This window comes from Oncorhynchus mykiss, chromosome 24 (assembly GCF_013265735.2).
Source record: "Oncorhynchus mykiss isolate Arlee chromosome 24, USDA_OmykA_1.1, whole genome shotgun sequence".
Lineage (NCBI taxonomy): Eukaryota > Metazoa > Chordata > Actinopteri > Salmoniformes > Salmonidae > Oncorhynchus > Oncorhynchus mykiss.
Genome location: NC_048588.1, coordinates 26,166,296 through 26,184,842, shown reverse-complemented (window position 1 = coordinate 26,184,842; position 18,547 = coordinate 26,166,296). Strand labels below are relative to the sequence as shown.

The 18,547-nt window shown below is 44.7% G+C and overlaps 2 protein-coding genes across 2 annotated transcripts; one reads left to right on the top strand and one right to left on the bottom strand.

Annotated features, from left to right (window-relative positions):
• The first annotated feature begins 225 nt into the window (after positions 1 to 225).
• On the top strand, positions 226 to 6,109 carry med17 (mediator complex subunit 17). The gene is made up of 12 exons (XM_021582906.2): positions 226 to 308; positions 685 to 949; positions 1,977 to 2,140; positions 2,435 to 2,654; positions 2,781 to 2,917; positions 3,004 to 3,238; positions 3,494 to 3,624; positions 3,850 to 4,034; positions 4,265 to 4,402; positions 5,007 to 5,124; positions 5,385 to 5,544; positions 5,700 to 6,109. Exons 2-12 carry the CDS (start codon positions 709 to 711, stop codon positions 5,906 to 5,908), a joined length of 1,938 nt encoding a protein of 645 aa, XP_021438581.1. The 5' UTR covers positions 226 to 308; positions 685 to 708; the 3' UTR covers positions 5,909 to 6,109.
• LOC110504085 (V-set and transmembrane domain-containing protein 5) lies at positions 5,988 to 17,320 on the bottom strand. Its single transcript, XM_021582907.2, has 4 exons — positions 16,803 to 17,320; positions 6,900 to 7,226; positions 6,503 to 6,646; positions 5,988 to 6,380 (listed from the first exon to the last, which is right to left on the bottom strand). Exons 1-4 carry the CDS (start codon positions 16,876 to 16,878, stop codon positions 6,349 to 6,351), a joined length of 579 nt encoding a protein of 192 aa, XP_021438582.2. The 5' UTR covers positions 16,879 to 17,320; the 3' UTR covers positions 5,988 to 6,348.
• Positions 17,321 to 18,547: the final 1,227 nt, after the last annotated feature.

Below are 18,547 nucleotides of genomic sequence, written 5' to 3'. Positions count from 1 at the left end.
CCTTACTTTTTTCCCTCTTACTAGCTCTGACTTTGCTGATAGATTCTTTGTTGAGATAAAATTGACTTTTGATTTGATATTGAGTTAAACACTGCTGCATTGGACCATTAATAAACAAAATACTTGACGAAATTGTTTTCTTTATCAGTTATTAAACACAAAATTGCCTGAACACACTGTATGTGTGGGACGTACCCATATTGTACACTGAAATGCACTGTAGGTGGCAGCATAGCCCACGACCAGTGGTAGGTTTCCAGGACAGTACACACGAAGAAGACATTGCAAAAGTCGCCTTTTTCTTAACGGTGAGCTATATTTATATATAGCTAGTTATCTATCTATCTTACATTCTGTTGAAAATCGTTTGTATAACATACATTGTATTCCACTTGTATCTAATTGTAATCTGCATTAGGGAGCTGGATTTTATACTAGGCTAATCGGACTGGCTTGTTTGCTTTGTTTAGCTAGTTGTTAGCCAATGCTAAACTTAACTAGCTACAGTATATGACAATGCCTAGCATCACTCATTGCCAACTAGCTAAGTTAGCTAACTATATTTTCTACATGGATAGCTGTAGTCTTTTTAGCTAGCTCCTTATTTGTCTAAACTTGCCCATGGTCTGTGATCATCATAGTTATGGTAGGTAAAATGTAGTGATTAGAATGGTTTTGCTTTAGGTGGGACTCCTCTTTGCCATCAACATGTCGGGTAGTGGTCCAGCAGTGCGTGTCAGCATCGAGTCGTCCTGCGAGAAGCAGGTCCAGGAGGTGTCTTTGGATGGCATGGAGACATATGTCCCTCCCTTGTCTATGTCCCAGAACCTGGCCAAGCTAGCCCAGAGGATCGACTTTGGCCAGGGATCAGACTCTGATGAAGAGGGGGTGGAAACAGAGCCCAGGGACCCCCAGGAGTGGGGGAAGCAAGAGCCAGAGGAGGATGAAGGTATGTCACCCCATGGACACATTCAGTTTTTGTCTTGTGATAGAAAAATTACACATTTACCTGATTTTGTTTGATATTAATACTTAACGAATATGAGGATATTTGTGTTTTTATGGTCTCCACTCTAGTTCCCTGCAGAGATGGCTTGAGCTGACAAATGAGTTAAAGACAGCATTGCATAGACAATAATGTGTTTTTCCTAGAGATTGCTTAGGAGTAGAACAATCCCTCATTGTCTCAAAATCATCTTTGCATCTAGGAAACTAAGCCAGGGTTTGGGTTAAGACAACAACCCACATGCAGATAACGACAGGATGAACCCAGAGTGGCTTATGATGCGCTTTGGTCTGCATGAGGGGGGTTGAACCAACCATGGCTGAGCATTGTTAGTGTCAGCAATATAAAGTACTCTGCATATGTGTGAAGGTTAGGTTACTTGGTCCAACACTCAAGGGTGGGGGGGTCGACCAGCCTCATTATTGCAATAATTAATTGATATTAAATAAAGATGATTGTTTGAAGAAATGACCAAATTTCTCTCTCTACTGAATTTCCACGACAGTCTACACCAGCTTCATTAATTGACTGTAAAGGTATTATTTCTGCCTTGGAGAGTTATCGAAAAACCTTGTGTTCCTGAGACCATCTGATAGACATCTGTAGCAGGGCTGCAATGATGCCAATAGCACAATATTTTTTCCATGGCAAAAATGAAAACACAAAGCAGAACTAACTATTTGGTCCTTTGAAAACCTGCTGTCTGTAAAACATTGTGTGCTATAGCTTGGAAAATAAATAAATATGACTGGATGACAACATTGACATTTGTTTCCAACATTAGGTCTGTTTTCCTAAAAAGTTAAATCCGCTTCGTGTTTTGTTTCCTTGCCACAATACTAATGAGTATCGCAATACTGGTATGTACCCGGCCCAAATCTGAAGTAACACTTATGATTTCTATTAAGAGCTCTGTAGGGAGTTGATCTGAACAGAATGGTTGATTGATACTTGCTCCTCCTCCTTCCAGCCACAGTGAAGTTCCAGCCGTCCTTGTGGCCCTGGGACTCTGTGCGTAACAACCTCCGCAGCTCCCTGACAGAGATGTGTGTGCTATACGACGTCCTCAGCGTAGTCAAGGAGAAGAAGTACATGGCCCTGGACCCAGTGTCCCAGGACCCCTCAGCTGGAAAGGTAGGCCTAGCTAAGTGGCTTTACTCAGGACTTCAATCTTTTCAATGCATCTCAGTAGTCTTAAGTGGTTCTTTCTTCATTCTGTCTTCATTTGCACTGACGTGGTATAACTAAACTGATAATGAAAGCTAATTCCTGGTACACAATACACATCCAACATATTGCTTACTTTGATCTATCCTGTGTTTTGAGGTCACTGCAGATGAAGGAGATGAAGCCACTGGACTATTTGACATGAACCTATTACCTCACTCTCTCTCTCCCCTGACCTCCCTACCTCACTCCTTACTATAGACGCCACAGGTGTTCCAGCTCATCAGTAAGAAGAAGTCTTTGGCCACAGCAGCTCAGCTGCTCCTGAAGGGGGCAGATAAACTAAGCAAGTCAGTGGCAGAGAACCAGGAGAACAGGAGACAGAGAGACTTCAACTCAGAGCTGCTGCGGCTCCGCTCGCAGTGGAAACTACGCAAAGTAGGAGACAAGATCCTGGGAGACCTCAGCTACAGGAGCGCAGGTGTGGAGGTGTTAACTCTGCTCAAATGTCTCATTTAGTGTCATTGCAGTATTTACCACCTTCTGCACATTCATTGTTTTTATGACATTATATAGCTAATTTCTAATGCCATGTATCTCTCTGCAGGATCCTTGTTTCCTCATGCCGGCACCTTTGAGGTGATAAAGAACACGGACATCGACCTGGACAAGAAGCTCCCAGAGGATTACTGTCCACTGAACGTCCAGATCCCCAGTGATCTGGAGGGATCAGCTTACATCAAAGTGAGTAGATACTGCTCAGGGAACATACCTCATTGTGATAATGTTGATGTTCGGCCTGGCCTCTCAAACATTGTGTTGTCTTCCAGGTTTCAATCCAGAAACAAGCCCCTGACATAGGTGACCTAGGCACTGTGAGTCTGTTCAGGAGGCAGCCTAAAGCTAAAGCAGGCACTCAGCCGTGGCATGTGAAGCTGGAAGCTGCCCAGAATGTGCTGCTCTGTAAGGAGATTTTTGCCCAGCTGTCCCGGGAGGCGGTTCAGATCAAGTCCCAGATCCCCCACATCGTTGTCAAGAACCAGATCATTTCTCAACCCTTCCCAGGTGAGGACACTTCACAATGCTTTTAGGAGAGTTATTGTAGCCTATGGAAAATTAATACTCCATGAAACCATGCATTTTGCAAAATCATTTTTTTGTTGTTGTTGTTGTCTGTTACCTGAAGTAGTGCGTTCTAAGTGTCCAGAGATGCAGTAGCTGTTATTTTGCTGTTATTCACCCCTCGTCAGCTGTGCAGAGTCCTACTCTTAAGAGATTTCTGTATTACACCACTATTAAGGTTGTCTATCCTCCCTGCAGGTCTTCAGTTGTCCATTTCTCTGTGTCACTCCACTGGAGAGAAGAAGAACCAGAGGGCGTCACCAGAGAAACCTAAACCCGACGACCACCTCTACGTTTTAGAACACAACCTGCACCAACTCATGAGAGAGGTGGGTCCGCCAGTCTTTCTGGGTGGAGAATTCTGGAACTAAATTGAACCTGGCCATCTAGTAATTATATTGTTGACCAAAGACGTACTCAGACAGATACTGACCAAACTAAGCCCCCCTTGTTTTATTTCATCTTGTACAAATGCACATGTGTGTATCAATGCTGATTGTGTGAACTGTGATACATATTGATCAATATAAATGCCCCGCCCTTCCCACCCACAGTTCCACAAGCAGACCCTGAGTTCGATAGTGATGCCCCATCCGGCTAGTGCCCCCTTTGGCCACAAAAGGCAGCGTATGGCAGGGCCCATGGCCTATGACAAGGCTGAGATCTCCAACCTGCAGCAGAATGAGGGCCTACTGGAGAAGATCATCAAACAGGCCAAACACATCTTCCTACGCAGCAGGTAGGCACAAAAACACCACATAAATGATAAGCTCATACTGTCATACTGTTTTATTTTTTAATAATATTCTTTTGTCAGGCTTGTTGTTTCACTCAAAGCACCCCTTATCTTTTTTTGGCATCACAAATCATGAAAATGTTTGCACAATGAAACAATATGTTACTGAATAAACATTGTACAGGACAGCAAATCGACATTGACTGCAAGTCCACCACTCGTGTCTGTTTCAGGACGGCGCGGACCATCGACAGCCTGGCCAGCCGTATAGAAGACCCCCAGATCCAGGCCCACTGGTCCAACATCAACGACGTGTACGAGTCCAGTGTCAAAGTCCTCATCACCTCCCAGGGTTACGAGCAGATCTGCAAGTAAGTGGAGCAGGAGCCAAGCCAGAGCAACAGAGGCAGAGTACTGTTAAAGCCAGGAGGACTGGCTAGGCCAGAGCAACAGGGGCAGAGTACTGTTAAAGCCAGGAGGACTGGCTAGGCCAGAGCAACAGAGGCAGAGTACTGTTAAAGCCAGGAGGATTGGCTAGGCCAGAGCAACAGAGGCAGAGAGTACTCTTTCTACATGGTTTAAGGGACAGTGTTTAGAGAATATACTTCTGGGCCAGGAAGTGTCAACATATCTTCTAGGCAAGTTGGTTAAGAAATATATCTTATTTACAATAACGGCCTACACCGGCCAAACCTAGCTGACGCTGGGCCAATGGTGCGCCGTCCTATGAGACTCCAAATCACGGCCGGTTGTAATACGGCCTCAATATACAGTGAGAATAAATTAAAGGGGGAAAAGTTAGGTTCCTTGCTGTAATAACAGAAGAAGAGGTTTCACCTTAATGAATTACCACCAATTTAATTGGGCAATTATTCAGCTTTTTCAACATTCGGTAGAAATAAAAAGTATTGTCTAGCAATAAACTTTGACCATGGAGAAAGAATGTTCCATGACCTTCTGTGTGGGTGTGTGCAGGTCTATCCAGCTGCAGCTGAACATAGGGGTTGAGCAGATACGAGTGGTGCACAGGGACGGCCGTGTCATCACACTCTCTCACCAGGAACAGGAGCTGCAGGACTTCCTTCTCTCCCAGGTCAAGGGACACACTGACTGCTGTCACATCACCGCCAACTGCTGTTTATGTACCCTGTATTACACTCAAGTATAGCTAGAAGCCAGCTATATATTCTAAAGTGCATAACATTTGCTAGACCTAGTTCTTCACTTGGCTTATTGCTCCAGGGAAACTTTTATTCAAATCAATTTCAAAGTATTGATGTAGCCTTTTTGTAGCTGCCTTTCTGAACCAGTGTGAGTAACAGTGTCCCCTGTGTCTCTCCCCTGGTACTACAGATGTCGCAGCACCAGGTCCATGCGGTACAGCAGCTGGCTAAGGTGATGGGTTGGCATGTTCTGAGCTTCAGTAACCATGTGGGCCTGGGCTCTGTGGAGAGCATCGGTAATGCCTCGGCCATCACCGTCGCCTCCTCCAACGGGGAATACGCCATCTCAGGTACCGCCTTCAATCAATCAATCAATCTGGCATATTGGATGTTATACACCTTAAACAACTAATTTAGTCTGAAAACTAATATAATGATTGGAATGACTGAAATGTATAAGATAATGATAACATTTGTCCAAATGAATGTGATGCATCTTCTCCAGTGCGTAATGGTCCAGAGAGTGGCTGTAAGGTCCTGGTCCAGTTCCCACGCAGCCAGAGCAAGGAGCTGCCCAAGTCTGACGTCATCCAGGATGGGAAGTGGAACCACCTGCGAGGGCCCTACAAGGAGGTCCACTGGAGTAAGATGGAGGGACGCAACTTTGTCTACAAGATGGAGCTTCTCATGGCTGCCCTCACCCCCTGTCCTTAGGTCTGGCCACTATCACACTCTCTCTCTTGCTGTCTCTGATAGGATTCAGCACATAGAAAACAAACTTGGTCCACTTTTGTTGAAATCATGCATTGATGTTAGTATAATTGCTTGGACATTTGACTTACCCGTGTCAATGTAAAAAATATATATTTCAAATGTTGTTACAGTAAGAAAGTGAAAATAAATATATTATTTGTTTCCGCTTGTCAGTGTGTTTCCTTACATAAAATAGCATGGACTAATATCAGCTGTTGTGTGTACAGTAAAATAATACATGCAGCTAGTCTTGAGGCACATAAGGTTGACAATCCTTCATCTGTTCCTGGAATCAGTAAACTGGTCATATTTACATGCTGTGGACGCTTAACATGAGTCTTTAATTTTAGCTCAGATTGATTGTTGGGCAGTGTCATCTGGCTGTCTCATAGATCTTCAAATCAGAGAGGTTGCAGGTCTGTTACATCATTCTCTGGAGAGAAAAACAGGAGATTCAATGACACACAAACCATGTACACACAAGAACAATTAAACTTGAGTTGTTGAATTACTAAATGTATCTATTACACAAAAAAGCATTCTAAAATAATTTACCTGGCATCTGCTGCCTCTTTCTCCATGCCTTGATCCGGCAGTAGGCTTTGTCCATGAGCCACATGGAGACCATGAGGAAGCCAGCCAGGGAGGCCAGCCCTACAGCAAACACTGCCAGGTACTGGAGGTCCTCATACAGAACCTCTACAACACACCATGTTCATTCTCACTTCCACTAACTAGCTTACTCAGAAATGAAGGTCACTTGTACTGAACTACTTGTAAAGATACTGTTCATTAACACCATAAGGCCGCTACAGAAACCGTCTCCAGGACTGAGAGGAAAACAGTTCCATATAGGGGTTCTTGTAAATGTCCGCTATGATGAAACACTAACACTGTAGCCTAAAGCAAAATGCCACATTGTGATACAGGCCTGCGCCCACTATTCACTCACCTTCCACCTTCAAGACAAATCCTTCATCTTTGCTGCTCCCGGACAGTTCAGTCACAGTGATCACGTAGAAGCCGGTGTCCTGAATACGTAGGTCCGACAGTCCCATAGATCCATTAGTGTATGTGTGGACTCTGTCCATGTAGTCCTCTGATACATTGGTATACCCACCAGGTTGCCACGCCCCAATGTCTCTGCTCACCCTGCCAGACATAAAGGTCCACTGTATGGTGGGAGTCCCAACACAGGAGATGTCCACAGAGAACAATACATCCTGTTGGACAGGCCTGGTCAGACTATGCTGAGGAGACCGTATGGAGATGGCTCCAGCTGCCAGAGGAAGGACATAGTGGAGGGAGGAAGGGAAAGAGAGGAACAGTGCTGGTTAATGTATGATAGAGAGAACTTTGATATATATGATTTGTATTTTAGAATCAGATAAATCAATATATTATGACCCACACACTGATGTGTTATTGAACATATTATTCCAAACAGACTTTTACATTTATATTGGCCTATTTCATACTGATGGGGTTGCTGTCATCATGATGTGCTTTGAGAGACTAGTCAAGGATCATATCACCTCTACCTTACCTGACACCCTAGACCCACTAAAATGTGCTTACCGGGCGGTAATAGATCCACAGACGATGCAATCACCATCGCATTGCCCTATCCCATCTGGACAAGAGGAATACCTATGTAAGAATGTTGTTCATTGCTCAACATTCAACACCATTTTTTATAAGAACAAATTCTTATTTTCAATGACAGCCTAGGAACAGTGGGTTAACTGCCTGTTCAGGGGCAGAACGACAGATTTGTACCTTGTCAGCTCGGGGGGTAACCTTCTAGTTACTAGTCCAACACTCTAACCACTAGGCTACCCTGCCGCCCCACCATAGTACCCTCCAAGAATCATTATGCTTAAGGACCTGGGTCTGAACCCCGCCCTGTGAAACTGGGTCCTGGACTTCCTGACAGGCCGCCCCTGGGTGGTGAAGGTAGGAAACAACACCTCCACTTCGCTGATCCTCAACAATGGGGCCCCACAAGAATGCATGCTTAGCCCCCTCCTGTACTCCCTGTTCACCCATGACCGCGTGACCACGCACGCCTCCAACTCAATCATCAAGTTTGCAGGCGTCACAACAGTAGTAGGCTTGATTACCAACAATGACGAGACATCGAGGAGGTGAGGGCCCTGGGAGTGTGGTGCCAGGTAAATAACCTCTCGCCCAACATCAACAAAACAAAGGAGATGATCGTGGACTTCAGGAAACAGCAGAGTCAGTGTGCCGAAGAAGGCGCAACAGTACCTTTTTAACCTCAAGAGGCTGAAGAAATTTGGCTTTGCACCTAAAACCCTCAAAAACTTTTACAGATGCACAATTGAGAGCATCCTGTCGGGCTGTATCACCGCCTGGTATGGAAACTTGACTGCCTGCCATTGCAGGCAGAGGGTGGTGCAGACTGCCCATCGCAAACTACCTGCCCTCCAGGACACCTACGGCACCCGATGTCACAGGAATGCCAAAAAGATCATCAAGGACAACCACCACACAAGCCACTGCCTGTTCACCCTGTTATCATCCAGAAGGCTAGGTCAGTACAAGAGAGACTGAAAAACAGCTTCTGTCTCAAGGCCATCAGACTGTTAAATAGCCATCACTAGCAAAGTAGAGGTTGCTGCCCTATATACATAGACATGAAATCACTGGCCACTTTAATAATTGTAACACTAGTCACTTTAATAATGTTTACATATTTTGCATTACTCATCTCATATGTACAGTCGTGGCCAAAAGTTTTGAGAATGACACAATATTAATTTTCACAAAGTCTGCTGCCTCAGTTTGTATGATGGCAATTTGCATATAAACCAGAATGTTATGAAGAGTGATCAGATGAATTGCAATTAATTGCCTCTTTCCCTCTTTGCCATGCAAATGCAATGAATCTCCAAAAAACATTTCCACTGCATTTCAGCCCTGCCACAAAAGGACCAGCTGACATCATGTCAGTGATTCTCTCGTTAACACAGGTGTGAGTGTTGACGAGGACAAGGCTGGAGATCCCTCTGTCATGCTGATTGAATTCGAATAACAGACTGTAAGCTTCCAAAGGAGGGTGGTGCTTGGAATTATTGTTCTTCCTCTGTCAACCATGTTTACCTGCAAGGAAACACGTGCCGTCATCATTGCTTTGCACAAAAAGGGCTTCACAGGCAAGGATAATGCTGCCAGTAAGATTGCACCTAAATCAACCATTTATCAGATCATCAAGAACTTCAAGGAGAGCGGTTCAATTGTTGTGAAGAAGGCTTCCATCAGTCCTGTGTCATGCCAACAGTAAAGCATCCTGAGACCATTCATGTGTGGGGTTGCTTCTCAGCCAAGGGAGTGGGCTCACTCACAATTTTGCCTAAGAACACAGCCATGAATAAAGAATGATACCAACACATCCTCAGAGAGCAATGGGGTATTATGTGTAGATTGATGAGGAACATTTTTTTCCCATCCATTTTAGAATAAGGGAAAAAGTCAAGGGGTCTGAATACTTTCCGAATGCAATGTAGTGGGAAAAACAGTACAGCATGTAAACATTATTAAATGCAATTTTATAAGATGCAGGTTAGTGTACCAGGTAGCCTGCTAGTAACAGTGAGGTTCAGGGCAGGGTGCTGGCCAAGGATGGCTAGTGGTGACCTGGAGATAAAAGCAGTTTATCAGTCTCTCGGTCCCAGCTTTTGTACTGTTTTCACCTTCTAGATGGTAGTGGGTAAAATAGCCATGGCTTATGGCTGAGGTCCTTGATGGCCTTCCTGTGACACAAGGTGCTGTAGATGTCCTGGAGGGCATGCCGTTTGCCCCCAATGATGTGTTGGTCTGACCGTTCCAACCTCTGGAGAGCCCTGCGGTTGCGAATGGTGCAATTGCTGTACCAGGCAGTGATACATCCCGACAGGAGGCTCTTAATGGTGCATGTGTAGAACTTCATGAGGGTCTTAGGAGCCATGCCGAAATTCTTCAGCCTTCTGTGGTTGAAGAGGCGCTGTTGCACCTCCTTCACCACACTGTCTGTGTGAAGGGACCATTCTAGGTCGTTAATGATGTGCACGCCTATAAGCCTGAAACCTAAGTCATGTCCAAGTCAGTCTTGAGACCAGTAAGATGTTAGAAATGTTAGGAATTGAAAAATATATTATACTATAGAACAGGTTCCTCCAGGTACTGTGAACCTTCTGCGTCACTCTCTTTAATAACAGGTTGTTCTTAGTTCGTCTTCTTTGAAACTTGCCAAACAAGCTTTAGGCTTCTGGAAAGAAATGCTGTCGGCATGCTCAACATTTGTCGCTCATTCAGCCGATAGAAACTTTCAACTGGTTTTCCCCACCAACCAACGAGTCGGAGTCAGAGCCCGAGTCAGATCCCAAGACTTTCCAGGTCTCTCCTCCACCCGTTACCGGGTCTGAGCCGCCGAAGCCTCCCACCATTCACTCTGACAAATTGAAAACACTAGTCATTGGCGACTCCATTAACCGCAATATTAGACTTAAAACTAATTATCCAGCAATCATATATTGTTTACCAGGGTGCAGGGTTACCGACGTAAAGGCTAGTCTGAAGAGTGTGGGTTATAGGGATATTGTTATCAATGTCGGCACCGACGATATTAGGATGAAACAGTCAGAGGTCACCAAGCGCAACAAAACTTTGGCGTGTACCTTAACTAGAAAGATGTGTTGGCATTGAGTAACTGTCTCTGGCCCCCTCCCAGTTATGGGGAGTGATGAGCTCTACAGCAGAATAACACAACTCAAACTGTTTCTTGCCCCTACCAAAATATAGACTTTATACATAACTGTCCCTCTTCCTGGTACTCAACACCAACAGGACCAAGTCTGGCCTGCTGAGGAGTGACGGACTGGAGTGGTGCTCTCATCTTATCTATCATCATAGACAGGTCTCTAACTCCTCTCGCTCCACAATGAGATGGGTGCAGGCATCATGATGTTAGCCAGTCTGCCAGCTTAGTGGAGTCTGTTCCCAGCACAGTCAGTGTAGTCAGCTCAGTTTTCCCCATTGAGACTGTCTGTGCCTCGATCTAGGTCGGGCAAAACTGAACATGGCGGTATTCACCTTAGCAATCTCACTGGAATAAAGACCCCCATTCCTGTCGTCATTATTGAAAGAGATCGTGTTAATAACTCACATCTCAAAATAGGACTACTTAATGTTAGATCCCTCACTTCAAAGGCAGTCATAGTCAATGAACTAATCACTATTCATATGATGTGATTGGCCCCGACTAAAACATGGCTCAAGCTTGATGAATTTACTGTGTTAAATGAGGCCTCTCCTCCTGGTTACACTAGTGACCATATCCCCTGAGCATCCTGCAAAGGTGGAGATGTTGCTAACATTTATGAAAGCAAATTTCAATTTACAAAAAAAAGTCTATGCAGCATTCTTAATCACTTTCTATAGCTACTGTTTACAGACCTTCTGGGCCGTATACAGCATTCCTCACCGAGTTCCCTGAATTCCTATTGGACATTGTAGTCATGGCAGATAATGTTCACATTTTTTGTGACTTCAATATTCACATGGAGAAGTCCACAGACCCACTCCAAAAGGCTTTCGAGCCATCATCGACTCAGTGGGTTTTGTCCAACATGTCTTCGGACCTACGCATTGTCAATCATACCCTTGATTTAGTTTTGTCCCATGGAATAGATACTGTGGATCTAAAAGTTTTTCCTCATAATCCTGGACTATAGGACCAGCATTTTATTAGGTTTGCAATCGCAACAAATATTTAGCTCAGACCACAACCAAGGATTATTAAAACCCTTGCTATACATTTTCGGACAACCCAAAGATGCCTAAATGCCCTTCCAGACTCCTTCCACCTACCCAAGGACGCCAGAGTACAAAAATCAGTTAACCACCTAACCAAGGATCTAAACTTAACCTCGAGGTAATACCCTCTCCTGTGCCCAAGAACACAAAGGCAACCTGCCTAAATTACTACAGACCCGTAGCACTCACATCCGTAGCCATGAAGTGCTTTGAAAGGCTGGTAATGGCTCACATCAACACCATTATCCCAGAAACCCTAGACCCACTCCAGTTTGCATACCGCCCAAACAGATCCACGGATGATGCAATCTCTATTGCACTCCACACTGCCCTTTCCCACCTGGACAAAATAAACACCTATGTGAGAATGCTGTTCATTGACTACAGCTCAGCGTTCAACACCATAGTACCCTCAAAATTCATCACCAAGCTAAGGATCCTGGGACTAAACAACTGCAACTGGACCCTGGACTTCCTGACAGGCCGCCACCAGGTGGTGAGTGTAGGTAGCAACACATCTGCCACGCTGATCCTCAACACTGGAGCTCCCCAGGGGTGCGTGCTCAGTCCTCTCCTGTACTCCCTGTTCACCCAGGCCAGGCACGACTCCAATACCATCATTAAGTTTGCTGACGACATAACAGTGGTAGGCCTGATCACCGACAACGACGAGACAGCCTATAGGGAGGAGGTCAGAGACCTGGCCGGGTGGTGCCAGAACAACAATCTATCCCTCAATGTAACCAAGACTAAGGAGATGATTGTGGACTACAGGAAAAGGAGCACCGAGCACGTCTCCATTCTCATCGACGGGACTGTAGTGGAGCAGGTTGAGAGCATCAAATTCCTTGGTGTCTACATCAACAACAAACTAGATTGTTCCAAACACACCAAGACAGTCATGAAGAGGGCACGACAAAGCCTATTCCCCCTCAGGAAACTAAAAAGATTTGGCATGGGTCCTGAGATCCTCAAAAGGTTCTACAGCTGCAACATCGAGAGCATCCTGACAGGTTGCATCACTGCCTGGTACGGCAATTGCTCGGTCTCCGACCGCAAGGCACTTCAGAGGGTAGAGGGCAAAGCTGCCTGCCATCCAGGACTTCTACACCAGGCGGTGTCAGAGGAAGGCTGTAAAAATTGTCAAAGACCCCAGCCACCCCAGTCATAGACTGTTCTCTCTACTACCGCATGGCAAGCGGTGCCGGAGTGTCAAATCTAGGACAAAAAGGCTTCTCAACAGTTTTTACCCCCAAGCCATAAGACTCCTGAACAGGTAACCAAATCGTTACCCGGCCTATTTGCATTGTGTGACTCCCTCAACCCCTCTTTTACGCTGCTGCTACTCTCTGTTTATCTTATATGCATAGTCACTTTAACTATACATTCATGTACATACTACCTAAATGGCCAACCAGTGCTCCCGCACATTGGCTAACTGGGCTATCTGCATTGTGTCCCACAACCCGCCAACCCCTCCTTTTACGCTTCTGCTACTCTTTGTTCATCATATATGCATAGTCACTTTAACGATATCTACATGTACATACTACCTCAATAAGCCTGACTAACAGGTGTCTGTATATAGCTTGCTACTCTTTTTTCAAATGTCTTTTTACTGCTGTTTTATTTCTCTACTAACCTACAGACACACACACACACATACTGTACCTTTTTTCGCACCATTGTTTAGAGCCTGTAAGTAAGCATTTCACTGTAAGGTGAATCCACCTGTTGGATTCGGCGCATGTGAGAAATAAACTTTGATTTGATTTGATTTGAGATGCCGTTACACTGCTAAAAACAAAAACATTTGTCACAAGAAACTAGCTCCCTGATATACAGAAAATACCCAAGCCCTGAAGCAAGCTTCCAGAAAATTGGAACGCAAATAGCTCTCCACCAAATTGGAATTCTTCCAACTAGCTTGGATACTCGGACAAGTTCTTGCCTGCTTTAGATCTTATCTGACAGGAAGATATCAGTTCGTTTATGTGGATGGTTTCGGTGTTGCTCAAAGTTCCATTTAAGAACCACTACTGTTTTCTCTGAGTGTATAAAACATTAGGAACACCTTCCTAATATTGAGTTGCCCTCTTTTCCCCTCAGAACAGCCTCAATTCATCAGTGCATGGACTCTACGAAATCCTTCCACAGGGATGCTGGCCCATGTTGACTCAAATGCTTCCCGCAGTTGTGTCAAGTCGGCTGGATGTTCTTTGGGTGGTGGACCATTCTTGATACACACGGGAGACTGTTGAGCATGAAGACCCAGCAGCATTGCAGTTCTTCACACATTCAAACCAGTGCGCCTGGCACCTACTACCATACCCCGTTTAAAGGCACATAAACTTTTGTCTTGCCCATTCAACTTCTGCACACATACACAATCCATGTCTCAATTGTCTCAAGGCTTAAAAGTCCTTCTTTAACCTGTCTCTTCCCCGTCTACACTGATTGAAGTGGATTTCACAAGTGACATCAATAAGGGATAATAGCTTTCACCTGGATTCACCTGTCATGGAAAGAGCAGGTGTTCCTAATGTTTGGGACACTCAGTGTATACCTCTTAGGGATGTCATTCGGAAACACAATGTTAACTTTCACTGCTATGCAGATGACACTTTGATGAAACATGGTGAATCCCCAAAATTGCCTACCTTGACAACCTGTGTTTCAGACATATGGAAGTGAATGGCGGCAAATGTTTTTACTTTTAAACTTGGACAAAATAGAGATGCTAGCTCTAGGTCTCAAGAAACAAAGAGATATTCTGTTTGATCTGACAATTCATCTCAATGGTTGTACAGTTGTATCAAAATAAAACTGGGAGGGCCTCCCGGGTGGCGCAGTGGTCTAGGGCACTGCATCGCAGTGCTAGCTGTGCCTCCAGAGACTCTGGGTTTGGCCCAGGCTCTGTCGCAGCCGGCTGTGACCTGGAGATCTGTGGGTCGACCCGCAATTGGCATAGCGTCGCCTGGGTTAGGGAGGGTTTGGCCGGTAGGGATATCCTTGTCTCATTGCACACTAGCGACTCCTGTGGCAGGCTGGGCACAGTGCATGATAACCAGGTCGCTAGGTGCACAGTGTTTCCTCCGACACATTGGTGCGGCTGGCTTCCGGGTTGGATGCGCGCTGTGTTAAGAAGCAGTGCGGCTTGGTTGGGTTGTGTTTCAGAGGACGCATGGCTTTCAACCTTCGTCTCTCCCGAGCCCGTATGGGAGTTGTAGCGATGAGACAAGATAGTAATTACTAACAATTGGATACCATGAAATTGGGGAGAAAAGGGGGTAAAATTAAAATAAATAAATAAAACTGTAAAGGACCAATAGCAGCTTTTTTCCATCTTCAAACCATTGCAAACATCTTTTACTTTTGCTAAATGCAGCCGCTAGAATCTTGACTGTTAAGGCTAGGGCTGATTTCAAGGTTTTACTGCTAACCTACGAAGCATTACATACACGTACCCCACGGTCATGCAGGCCTCCTTATTGTTCCTAGAATAATTAAGCAAACAGCTGGAGGCAGGAATGGTCTGCCTATCTATGTGAGAGAGACAGACTTGGTCTTGACCTTTAAGTTTTTCTGAAGACTCATCTCTTCAGTAGGTCAAATGACTGAGTATAGTCTGGCTCAGGGGTGCAAAGGTGAACTGCAAAGCACTGGAGTGATGAACCACCCTTGCTGTCTCTGCCTGGCCGGCTCCCCTCTCTCCACTGGGATTCTCTGTCTCTTACCATTCTACGGGGGCTGAGTCACTGACTTGCTAGTGCTCTCTCATGCCATCCCTATGAGGGGTGCATCACGTCGTGCCAGGCCTTTTTTGCTATACTCGAATTGTCAGGTTTTGCGCTCACTCAGGCTCGTGAGGTGGGGGAGATCTTCATTTCTGCTGTTCTGCCTGCGGCTATGGAACCCTGACCTGTTCACCAGACGTGGTACCGTGTCCTGGACCTGCTGTTTCGACCCTCCCTCTCCCTCTCCCTCTCCCTCTCCCTCTCCCTCTTTCGCTCTCTCTCTCTCTCTCTCTCTCTCTCTCTCTCTCTCTCTCTCTCTCTCTCTCTCTCTCTCTCTCTCTCTCTCTCTCCCTCTCTCTCTCTCTCTATCTCTACCGCACCTCCTTTTTCGACCTCTGAATGCTTGGCTATGAAAAGCCAACTGACATTTACTTCTGAGGTGCTGACCTGTTGCAACCTCTATAACCACTGTTATTATTATTTGACCCTTCTGGTCATCTATGAAAGTTTGAACATCTTGAAGAACAATCTGGCCTAAATGGCCATGTACTCTTAAAATCTGCACCGTTCACAGCCAGAAGAGGACTGGCCACTCGTCAGAGCCTGGTTCCTCTCTAGGTTTCTTCCTAGGTTCCTGCCTTTCTAGGGAGTTTTTCCTATCCACCGTGCTTCTACATCTGCATTGCTTGCTTTTTGGAGTTTTAGGCTGGGTTTCAGTATAAGCACTCTGCTGATGTAAAAAGGGCTTTAGAAATACATGTGATTGATTGATTGATGGGTTTTGAATTACCCACATGGCTACCTGCTTTCGGTTGTTTTATCATGTAAGATGTGTTGCAATCAATGTGAATTACTGACTCAGACACACCAGTCCAACTAAAGGTGTGTGTGTACACAAGATGAAGCGTGCACTCAAGATGAAGCATGCACAAATCATTTTGTTACAGCGTGGAAAGAATGACAGAGAAACATTTGGCTGCCAGAAGAATGTCTTGAAACCATCATTCCATATCGAAGTTTTGGTGAATTAACAAACCACTATGTGTCTAACTGTACTATTATTCTGATACACCAGTACAAACCACATCAGAGCAAATGTTGGAGAATACTCAAAGTTAGTCAACTGATACCAGAAGAAAGTTTCTCCTGCAAGTGATTGGCATACATCATACACTCTGAGGCAAACATAGGCATGCCCTTAAACACGCAAGTACTCACCTATTTAAACACATTCAAATCAGTATTTCCATATATGAATACATGCTGACAGAAGTGTTTCCATGTATGGGTAGGATACATACCTAGGTGGCACACATACAATGTGAGGCTGAGGAAAAGAGCGACTTCCTGTGCGTCCCAGAGCCGCAAAGGCCACATTAGATCCCCAGGTCCATATATTCTCACCAGTACGGAGTGTCTACTGGGTCATTCCGCATTCTGGAGCATTCGCTTTACTCTTCTCTGAAAATCCATTCTTTCCTGTGTTTCTCCTCCCTTTTTATTCTGTGTATTGTTAATGTTTGTTGGTGATGTTATCTTCTGTCCTTCTCAGTTCTGTGCTCTCTAGCTACCTAAGCTGCTCTGCCTGTGCAACGGCAGCTCACCTATCAGACAGGATCAGGAGGAAATTACTGTGTATACATTCAAACTAACACAGAGAGAAAGACAGAGAGGGAGAGAGAGAGAGAGAGAGAGGGAGAGAGATGGAGGGAGGGAGGCAATAACAGAGTAAACACACATGCAGACACACACTCATGCAGAAACACACACACACACACAGAGACACACCTGTACTGCCACCCTGTACTGTCTCCCTGTACGCACCACCGTGGGATGAATAACTGGTATTCGAGTTTGGACACACCTTGCTGAGCAGGCCAGACAGGAAGGAGTGTCTATTCATAGATCTATTCTAAGAGGACTGCACCTCTCTATGATGACCACATGAATAAAAGTTGCAATGTAGTAAATTACAAATCGTCTTTGCCTATTGGCCGCCTGGTCACTGTTGCAATAGCTTAGAATACTAAGTATTTTCTTTCCTCAAAATGTGTTTTGTTTAGTCAAGGATCAATGTAAGAACTGTGATCCTTCTGTTTTAGTCTGCAGTCAGCCTTTCTCCTATCTAAAGGGTTTTGGTGTAACACTGTATTATGCATGAATTGGATTAGATGAGTCGTGGTTTTTGTGTCACTTATTCAACCACTCCCAATTAATGTACAGAAGTAGGATCATAATTTGCATTGCAGGAAATACAAACTTGTAGTGTATTCGAAGTTTAAAAAGGCATCTTAAATTTGTAATTTCCACTTAAACATTTTTTTTTTGACCTACAAAACTGTCTATTAATTATAATCTGCTGTGAGAATCTGGTCAAATTAAGATCATATATCTGTAGACCTGTCTACTTTTGGGGTGAGGACCAAAGACTGCATATGATTGGACAAAGCCATCGACACCATTCATTCCTATGTGAAGAATCAATAGAGCTCGTCAGCTTGTAGTCCTAAAGCCCGGAAATTAGTTATCTCTGGTTCATTCAGCCATCCTATGGGGAAAGAATAGGGTTTTGAGATAAACGTTGAAAAGGTATGGGGTAAACACAGGCTTAGGAGATCTTATGCTTTGTACTATGAGATAATATCAGTTAGTTAACATGATCTTTATAAATTATGAAGTCGTTATGTGCTTTTTAAATTACACAAATGCGTAAAAATTCACAAAATGTTGTGTAGCTGATGAAGATTATCTCATAGAAAAAAACCTGTGTTTACCACAGACCTTATTTTTGGTGTTTATCCAAAAACCCTACAAAAATGCCATTCATTTCCCCATAAACTTTGTCCAACGAACCATTGCGGAGGTACATGAAGATTCACATTTTTCAATTCACTATAATGGCGGTGTCCTCTTTTCTGCTAACAATGCCTGCAGTCCTGGGATTTTTAAATCGGCCTTGAACTCACATGGCTTCAATGAGAGTGGGCAGTAGTTCTCCCCTGGTGAGGACGTAACCTTGACTGGTAAACAAGAGAGCTGGCGTTAT